Below are 10,630 nucleotides of genomic sequence, written 5' to 3'. Positions count from 1 at the left end.
ATATATCAGTTTCTTATCTAAATGTGTGAAATGTCATCATTAAGCTTTATTACAAATTTTCATCTTTAACTTACAATCAGTAGTGTTAACAAAGATTGATAGAGAAATAAACAATGAAACATTTTCACATGCAGTTATAAAACTGCAATGGGAATAATGAGAAGCAATTCTTAGGGAACTCCTGCAAGGTTTTTAAGTGGTTGAATATACACAGTATATTGTTCACATGTTCTGATTCATTAAGTCTTGTGAAGATTTCTGTACACTTCAAGTAGTATGCACCATAGCAGAGCAATTGTACCAGATGGGTAAAGCAGAATTTATTTTATATAAATAAAATAACATTTTTAGGATTTAGGTTAGTTTTGCTTCAATATATCATGGTTCAGCTATTTCAGTTTGAAAGAACTGCAACTACAAGCATTGGCATTCTCATGCACATCTGGCAGTACCATATGTTTTCACTTTACTATTTAAAATAGCTCCCACAGCTCTGCCAGGCCTTTCTAACCCCAGAGATTTAAGACATGCATTTGATTACTCTTCAAATATGACCTTATGTTCTATTGCAGTAAAAGTTCTTTCACAGTAAGTTCTTAAAAGAACACTTAAAAAAAAAGTTGATTATCTTCTAATGCTATTGTTTCCAAGGCAGACCCTAAGTAATCTTGACTATATTTTTTTATCATTTTAATGTTATATAAATGAGGTGTTATGGTGAAAATTCCAAGCTTTGCCAATGATCTGAGGAATAAAATTATTCTTTTCACTTTTAAAAGAAGTCACACGTGCTGTCTAGAGTACACAAAATAAATAGAATTCTGTCTATATTCTTTTCAATACATTGATTGCAAAATCTTATTGTATTGTGGTTTGAATAGGGCTGCACTTGTTTTCTTTGTATGCAGTATTATATTTGCAATTAAAATTGGAACAAATGCACACTTTATTTTGTACTAGTTATTTCTATACAAGTTTTAACAAATGATTTTACTGTCACAAATGAATTCTCTCTCACAGCACTTATTCAGTATTTGATGGTGCATTTCGACTTCTAATTGAAAGTGAAATTTATGACTTTTAGGTATCAGAAGTACTCCTGGAAGCATGAAGTGGCATGCCTGAAAGGCAGAATGTGCTATGTGTTTACAGAGAAAGACTTGAAGGCTGGATGTTCTGTGCAAATTAAAACATTTGAAGGCGGAATTTTCTGTATGATCATCAAATATTTTCAAGCACTGAGCCTGTATGTAATTTGTCAATAGAGAATGACTCAAGGTGGCTGATTTGTCTTTCATACATTTCCATGCTGAAACTGATGGAAATTTCAAGAGATGTCAATTTTCAATAATGGTCCAAATGCATACATGGGAGATGAAAAGAGCCGAGTATCTGTAAGATTATAACCACAACATTGACAGTAGGCAAAGGATCACTGCTTCAAACCAGCAACTGGCTCTTGGAATAGAAACTTCACTTAAATGTCAATTCCATGCACCTGCACCTCTGAGGAGTGGCTTTTGCATAGAATGCATTGTGGGAACTTGCACCCCATGATTTTCTGTTGCTTATTGATTGAAATAAGGACAGACTCTGAACCTCTGATTTCTTACAATAAACTCGTGGTGAGCTCTTCACCCTGCAGAGTTCAGATAACTTTCAAGAAGAGGATTAAATACTGAGTTTTTGTTTTGGCTCCAGCAAAATCATTTTCTTTGAAAACTGCTAGTTGCCCTGAGGGGTATAGTAAGTACTTTTGGGGGAATTGTTTGAATCAGGATAGGAGCACTAAGTCTTGTTAATTGCTCAAGCTCCAGTCAACTAATCCAAAAGCCCAGTTTTACTGTCAAGTAATGTGTTTTTTCAGTAAGTACGTTTACTGTGAGCAGAAAGTTAACTCTCCAATGTGATGATATTTAGAATTGTAAACATTTTAAATAATTTTAAGTATGACTGAGCTGTGTAACTTGTATTGATTATTATTATAAAACCAAAGTCACTGTAAATGAAAATTATGGAGTCAAATAAAAAATATCATCCACTGCTGTGATCTGCTGATCACTAGCCAAAGCCAAGGACTGGATCTTTTGAAATAATAGTGGTAAGCATCTGGCTATGCACTAGCACAACAGGGAAGCCTGATTCCTAGACAGTGGAGCTTGGAGATAGCGGAGTCCAGTGGCCAAAGAAAGTTCTCACAAGATTCTTCTTTAAATTTTCTTCATACACACTACAGGCCCAAATTGGAAGCGATTGCTTGTGGATTGCTCTGTGGAATGACTCTTGTTGTGGAAATCCCCAAAATGCTGCAAAGCAGCAAAGAGAATGAGATTCCAAATCCAAATATTACAATAATTGCTTTTCATTTCCACTTGTGAACGTGGATCCTTTCCATCAGAAAGATAATCTACTACTTAGACCATATATAGGAACAGAATCAGGCTTCATCAATGATGTTCCATCCATCATAAGGTCAAAAGGGGAGATGTTCACTGATGATTGAACAATATTCCATTCCTTTTGTGATTCTTCAGCAAATAAAGCAGCCCATGTCACATACAGCACAAGTCAAGCACCTAAACATTCAATCATGGGCTGAAAAGTGGCAAACAACACTTGCACCAGAAAAGTGTCAGGCAATGACCATCCTCAACAAGAGATAATATAAACACCTACCCTTGAAACTTAATGGCATTATCATCACCAAGTTAGACTATCTTCAATATCATTGAAATTGCCAATGACCTGAATCTAAACTGGACCAAACAAAGATGCTGTGACTAAAAGTGCAGTTCAGAGGCTGGGAATCTAGGTCACACATCTTCCTCACCACCATCTTCCTATATCGCCACTTTCAGGAAACTATGTGCATGTACCCCTAGTTCTCTCTCTTCTACAACTCTCTCCAGGACCCTGCCATTTACTTTGCAAGTCCTGTCCTGGATTAACTTCCCAAAATTCAACACTTCGCCCTTGTCCAAGTTAAATTCCATCTATCATTCCTTGGTCCACTTTCCCAGTTGTTCTAGGTCCTGTTGTAATCTTAAGTAACATTTTTCACTCTCCACTATACCACCAATTTTAGTGTCATCCACAAACTTACTAACCATGCCAACTACATGCTCATACAAATCGTTAACATAAATGATGAACGACAGCAGACCCAGCACCAATCCCTGCGGCACACCACTGGTCACACGCCTCCAATCTGAAAAATAATTCTCCACTACCATCCTCTGACTCCTATCACCAAGCCAATTTTGTGTCCAGCTGGCTAGCTCACCCTGGATCCCATGTCGTCTAACCTTCCAGACCAGGGTACCATATGGGACCTTGTCAAAAACCTTGCTAAAGTCCAGGTAGACAACGTCTACCACCCTGCCCTCATCAATCCTCTTGATCACCTCTTCAAAAAAAAAACTCAATCAAATTTGTGAGACACGATTTCCCATGTACTAAACCATGCTGACTATCCATAATCAGTCCTTACCTTTCCAATTGCAGGTATATCCTGTCAGAATCCCCTCAAGTAATTTTTCCACCACTGATGTAAGGCTCACTGGCCTGTAGTTCCCTGGCTTGTCCTTGCAGCCAGCACATAAAGGCATAACATTAGCCACCCTCCAGTCTTCCAGTACCTCACCAGTGCCAAAGGAAGATACATGCCAGGGCCCCAACAATTTCTTCCCGGGCTTCATACAATGTCCTAGGTTATATTTGGTCAGGCCCTGGGGATTTATCCATTTTTATGTGCTTTACGGCCACTAGCACATCCTCTTTTGTAATGTGGATATATCTTACCACTTTCAAATTACCCTCCAAATCACACACCATCCCCACTTGGAAATATCACTTCCTTCACAGTTGCTGAGTCCAAATCCTTGAACACTCTCCTAAAGACCAACATGGAAGGACTGCAATAGTTGAAGGTGGCTCAACAGCGCCTTCTCACAGGAAATCAGGGGAGTCAAGTAATGTTGGTCAGGACATCACCCATATCCTAAAAATGACAAAATTAAAAATATATGTTTGTATAACCATTTATACTGTCACAAATAGTCATCCCTTCGCCTTTTCATTTTGTGAATATGCTGCATTTTAAAAGTCAAGGGTGGGGTCTACAAATATTGACTTCCAAGTGCTCAAATTTTAAAATGTTAATTTTGATACGATTTGGTAGTACTCCCCATCAGTTCACCTAAAGCAAAGCACAAAAGCTGCTGGAAATTTGAACAGGAAATGCTTAACAGCTCAGACAGAATCTATTCTGATGAAAGATCCACCCTGAAGTGTTAACTCTGTTTCTCCATTCACAGATAGCACCTGATCTGCTGAGTATTTCCATCACTTGTGTTTATTATTATTATTCTTGCTTGGTATCTGGATCTCATTGCAACACTGGTTCCCCCCATCTCATGGGTGGAAGAGTAAAACTCTGATAATTCGCCACACTTGAGATTTTGGTGGTGCTGGACGGGCAGATTTTCTGGCCTATTGGATATTATACCATTAATACCCCAACACACTTTTAATTCACTTTAAAAAAAACATTACCTAGCATTATAATAAATTTTCCAATGAATCTGTTAAGTAGGAACCAGAGCCCCTTTAAAGAGAACACAGGACATGAGAGGAACCATCAGAATTTCCAAATAATCATAACAATTATTCATTTACATTCACCCATTTTATTTAAGCTGCTTGAATTAAAGTTCAGCCTCATAAATTGCCATCTTTACACTGGTCAACTGGCATCAAAGAAAACTGAAATCTCTATCTAGGAGTTGTCATGGCAGCCTTATAATCTTTTAGACACAATGCATAAACCCTACTAAGAGAATGTATGTGGAAGTTGATTACCTTCAAGGTTTGTGAAAAATCCACACTTTCAGATGGCAAGTTGGAAATGTTCCTATGGTATTCAAGTCCATCAAGTCCAGGTCTTTCAGTGCACCACCTCCTTGACTTTGTGTTAATCCTCAGCCACTGAAATGCCCAAGCATTTTTGTTGATGAAAAGTTCAGAACCCTTTAAGGTTTTTGGTTTTGCAATTAACTCTGCTTTGAAAATTTCTAGCTTATTAATATATAAAAAAATCATATACAACTATGTAAAGTGTCATGTGTTTCTTAAAATAAATATCTAAAAGGTTATTTCTATTTTTCCACAAATTATTTTGGCTCAGTGTAAAAACAGATGCAGAAATACAAGACATCTGAGCTATTGGCAGAATCTGTTATCATGAGGAATGTTTTCTTTATAATGTGATCAGTTGCAAAATCAGAGGCAAAGTTAAATGTTCTGTATATGCAGTTTATTCTCACAATGGATTACATTTACAGGTGTAAAATCAGTGGGAAGCAGAATAGAACAGCTATTATACTGTAAATCAGCTGCTTAATGGCCTAATATACAGCTCTAAGTCTTCCATAGCAATAAATGTACATAGTTATAAGGATTAAAATAAAAGATAAAATATCAGGCTTCAGTGGCTTCTGAGCTGCACAGCTCAGGCTCATCGCAATGTTATATTCAAGATGACCAAACATTTTGGAGGGCTGCTGATATCAAAGCTAAATCCGCAATTTCAGCAGTGGTTGGAATATAGAATGCGAGTCACTCCAACAAGCACTTCTAAATGGGGGAAAAAGACAACAATGTGTTGCACTTGCTCTGCCCTATGCACCAACATTGTGCCATAAAAGAGGGTCTTGGAGCAATGTCAATTTAAAAGGCCCTCACTGCAGCTTGAATTTGTGACAGCAGTCCATCCTCTGGCTGACACTTAAGACAATCTGTTCTGCTAATGCTATGCATTCTACTTAAGTCAGTTAATCTGCAACAGGAAATGAAGTCCAACCACTCATGGTTCAAAAACTTAGTCCAGCATTCTTAGAGCAGATATTCTCTGTACATACAATCAGAATCAAGTAGCCTTTGTTGCTGCCACTGAGCACATTGTAACTGTGGGAAGGACGTATGAACTCTGGGGACAAGGCTCATTGCCAGCATGACACACTGGTTACTGGCATAATACACCATTAAGTAAAATAGTACCATAAGTATATCAGAAATTGCAGATGTTGGAGGGTTTTCAACCCGAAACATTAACTCCGGTTCTACTTCCACAGATGCTGCCTGATTGAGTGAGAGCTTACAGCATTTTCTTTTTTTTATTACAGTACCATATGTATAATCGCAAATTCCTCCAATGCAATTTTAGGAAAACATTGCAATATTTGCCAATCATATCTTTGGAACACAATAGTTGAACATCCTGCACTCTTAACTTAGCAATACATGCTTGTAGGGAGAGAAAGTGGGACACAAGAATACAATAGTAGTCTTGATTCTCTCTGATCAGTACTCTAGCAAGTACTCCTGGTTATAAGAAGTAGATAATAAAGCTGGCCTTACAGGGTTTACATTTAACTTGCAACTTTTCTTTGTAAAATGTTATAAGTCAAAGGGCAAGTTACATAATTAGAAGCTGCTCATCAGATCTATGCACAAGATAGTAAAACCAGACAGCCATCCGCAGAATCCATGATTACATTCCACATTTACTTGGTTTCAATGAGAAAGCTTACATGTGGTGTAACAGGCACAAATACCAAAATAATTATAAGTTAATATACATTGGGATAACCAAAATCATTTCTGAAGCTGCTAAGTTCCTGCATTATAAAAAAAATGCTTGTTTACCCATAATTAAAACAGGTAGGAGGGTCGAGAACCATAAAGGGATAAATCAAAAACTGCCTATTTGATCAACTCCCAGTGCTTGCTTCAAGACCCACAATTATTATAAACCAAAACATCTTTAAGCTGGCTTTGTTCCTGTATCACAACAGTACTTTGGCTCACTGTAATGAATGAATACAAAAACTAATGTTTAATTACCTTCGTGTCAGTCTACAGTATTTAGAGATTAATTAAGTGCTAGCTACACTGTGAAACCCTACAATAGAACATAATACAACATAATTAGCAAAGTTCAATATAAAATACAATAAATAAAATAAAAATATTTTCAGTAATATGTGTTTTTTTTAAAGTTCACTTGCTGTCTTGCTTACGATAGCTATATAGCATGCATAGCAGTGACACAGCAATTTTTCTAGAAAGTCACTGCTTATAATGGATGCATAGATAATGTCTATAATCTAGTTACAACAGCTTGTCTACTTGTTAAAAAAATAAAAAATAAGTACTAATATTCTATAACAAGTTTTACCTTATATAGCAACAAAAGGAAACAAGAAAAGAAATGGCTTGGTTACGGCTGTTTTACCAAATTGACAGAAAGATTACTTCCAAATACAGAACATTTGGTCAAATCCAATCTGCATTCTTTAACACAGATTTGTCTTTTCTGCAATGTCTATTTTAAATATTTTATAAAAGCACTACCTACACTTCTTGTGATCTCTGATGTAACATACAACATTCTCCTACAATGTGCAGCTTCCATTTGTGAACTGGCAGCTTGCAAACATTTTGATAAAAGCAATTACAACTGCACTTGCGGGCATCTCCTTCCTCCCAACAACAATAATGCAAACTGGACTTTAAAGGGGAGCTTACAATTTGAATTTCTTTTTCCGAACAACTGGAGACTACCAAAAACATTTACATTTTGTCCAATACAGCATGAAATTAGAAAAGGCAAATATCAGTGTTAACTGATTTTGAAGCTAGCAAAACTTTTTGATACAGTTAAAATAGGAAGTGAGACTGGGATTTCTTGAAAAGCATTAGCTACAGATAATACACTACTAATACCCGCCACCATTCTGTGAGGTAAATTGATCTGAAAGTGAAATCTGTTTATTAGCTCTTTGGGTTTACTGGTCACTCACTAATTGTGCACGTGCTTACAGTCACAGGTAAGAAACCTTCATCCCCATGGTTACTGCTGCCGTTAGTTTCTATATTAGCATCACTCTCTTGAATTGGATGCTGCATTGCTAGCAATTTTCATCTCAGCTGAAACCTCTTTGCCCTGATCAGTCTCATGTACCTTCTGTTCATTAGGTGAATGACATTAATTTGTTACTTTTCTTTGTATTTTGTAATTCTGTTATTTATTCAGCCTTGAATTAAAATCCAACTTCCACAGCTGAAGTAAAATACGAAGTGAGACAATTGAATTGGCATTTTTGTAACAGGTGCTTTACAACTGAAACTTGTGTAAGGAATTCAACTCGATTCATTCTACAACAAAAAAAACCCTCCTCAAATGTTCACAATTGACTTTGTCTAAAGCATTTAGCAGTTTAATTCAGTTTGCCTATTCAGTACAATTAAAATGTAATGATCCCAAGTTTCCCTGTTCTGTGATCTGTGAAATGTAGTGACTAAATCATGATTTTATCAAAGAATCTTCAATACAGTCTCTTCACCTTTTCCCTATCCCTCACTTATCCTTCCCATCCCACTGCAGGAGGAAACTACTGTTAACGTGTCTATACAGTACAGCTAGGGTAGATAAATATGGTATTTAATAAACAGCCAAACTCCATTCCATGGTGGGTTGGAATACTCCCAGATATTCTTGGCATACTTCCAAATGATGTTACATATGGCAATAAAGCAGAATTCAACAATGAATGGTCCAACCACCAACTAATATGGTTTCTAATTAGCAAAATGTAACTTTTTAAATAAAGCTAAATAAACCATTATGGGGGGAAAAAAAATCAGAGTTAAGAACAAGTTTATGGCTAATTTTTCCTCTAGGTTGTAGGGAAAATGTATATCATGGCAACAATGATTATGAAATGAGTTTATCAATGCTGACAATACTGGCAAACTACATATCCCTATGTTTCAACATTGGTCTAATTTGATTCAGTTAGTACTTCCTCCACAAACAGATAAATCACAGGGGGTCACTCTCGATCACCTTATTAGGTACACGTGATAACACAACTGCAATGGCGAACAGGTTTCTACTGACTCAAAGGAAACAGTTCTATTATAGTCTATACACCACTATGTTACACCAGTGTCAGTGACAGAAAAAGTGCACTAGTAAATACTTTTGGTGTAATGTTGGTTGTGAGAATTCCAGCTTTAGTAGTCAGTGAGACAAACTAGGCACCACTTAGTCCAAGGCTTACAGAAATTCCAGACACCTTCCATCAATTAATGAACTCAAATGCTGTTAGCAGAAAGTTATTCATGCACCTCCCAATACGATGCCATGATAAGGAATGAAATAACATGCTTACATTAAATCTGACAATAAACAATATGTTGAAGAGGATCAGCATATATAACTTGAAGGCCCAACATCTGCATGGATCATGTGTTATGTCAGTTGTTACTAGACTCTGGTGTCTAAAAGGATCAATCCAGATCCTCTTCAAGGTGATTCAGATACTGGCCTCTTTTGTTTCAAAGTGTCAATGAGAGATAAAACCCCACGTTTTACACTGGTTGTGACACGCCTTGTGACAGAGTCTGTTGGTGGACCTGTAGGGCACATCCTTGGAGGAGGAGGTCTTGCTACTAAGCACTTCTGGTATCGAAGCTGCAAGTCAGACATAAAATCCAATTAGTTGCTGTTAACGTTTTAAGGTAATCAACCACATGAAATAAAGATTATACTGTAAATTTTTTTTACAATCATTAAATAATTTTTGAAAACATTTACTTGTCCTTATAATATTTTCAATTGAAAGTTTAAGTTTTAACATAAAAAGGGTTTAAGAAACATACCACATATTTATTACTTTTCTGCGTTTATGTAGATATTGTAAAGGAGGTATTGGATGTCATAGCAGACTTAAAGGTGGATAAATATTCAGGGCCAGATGGGATGTATTCCAGGCTGCTAAGGGAGGCAAGGGAGGAGATTCCTGGGGCCCTGACAGAGATTTTTAAAATCTTCACTGGCCACAGGTACAGAAGACTGAAGGACAGCAAATGGGCTACTCTTATTCAAGAAAGGCAACAGATAAAAGACAGGTAATTACAGGCATACAAATCCAACATCAGTGCTAGGGAAGTTATTGGAAAAAAAATTTGAGGGACAGGATTAATCTACACTCGGAAAGGTAGGGATTGAACAAAGATAGTTACCCTGTTTTTGTTAGAGGAAGATCTTGTCTATCCAATTTGATTGAGTTTTTCATAGAGATAACACAATATTTTGATTGAGTGTACTTGATGCAGACTACACGGACTTCAGTAAGGCCTTTGACAATGTCCGAAATAGGAGACTAGTCCAAAAGGTTGCAGCCCATGGGATCCAGGCCAAGTTGGAAAATTGGATCTAATATTGGCATGGTAATAGGAAGTGGTGGGTGCCCATGATGGGTTATTTATGTGATTGAAAGCCTGCGACTAGTGGAGTACCATAGGGATCGATGCCAAGAACTTACTGTTTGTCATTTACATTAACGATTTGGATATGAATGTTGGTCATAGGATTGGCAAGTCTGCAGATGATAAGAAAGTCAGTGCTGTTGATAGTGAGGATAGTTGTATGCTATAGGATGATATTGATCAGTTGCTAACATGGGCAGTGCACTAGCATACAGAATTTAATCCTGACAAGTGCAAGGTGAGGCACTTTGGGACGACTAGTAAGGGCAGGACATACACATTGAATGGTAGGGCC

The 10,630-nt window shown here is 37.0% G+C and overlaps 1 protein-coding gene across 1 annotated transcript in view; it reads right to left on the bottom strand.

The window, feature by feature from the left end:
- Nucleotides 1–5,299: 5,299 nt before the first annotated feature.
- LOC127581007 (amyloid beta precursor protein binding family B member 2-like) overlaps nucleotides 5,300–10,630 on the bottom strand; it is a 217,935-nt gene continuing 212,604 nt past the window's right edge. Inside the window, 1 exon segment of the mRNA XM_052035069.1 lies at nucleotides 5,300–9,538. Coding sequence (XP_051891029.1) covers nucleotides 9,371–9,538 — 168 coding nt within the window. The 3' untranslated portion in view covers nucleotides 5,300–9,370.

This window comes from Pristis pectinata, chromosome 2 (assembly GCF_009764475.1).
Source record: "Pristis pectinata isolate sPriPec2 chromosome 2, sPriPec2.1.pri, whole genome shotgun sequence".
Classification (NCBI taxonomy): Eukaryota; Metazoa; Chordata; class Chondrichthyes; order Rhinopristiformes; family Pristidae; genus Pristis; species Pristis pectinata.
This window is presented reverse-complemented; position numbering and strand designations above follow the sequence as displayed.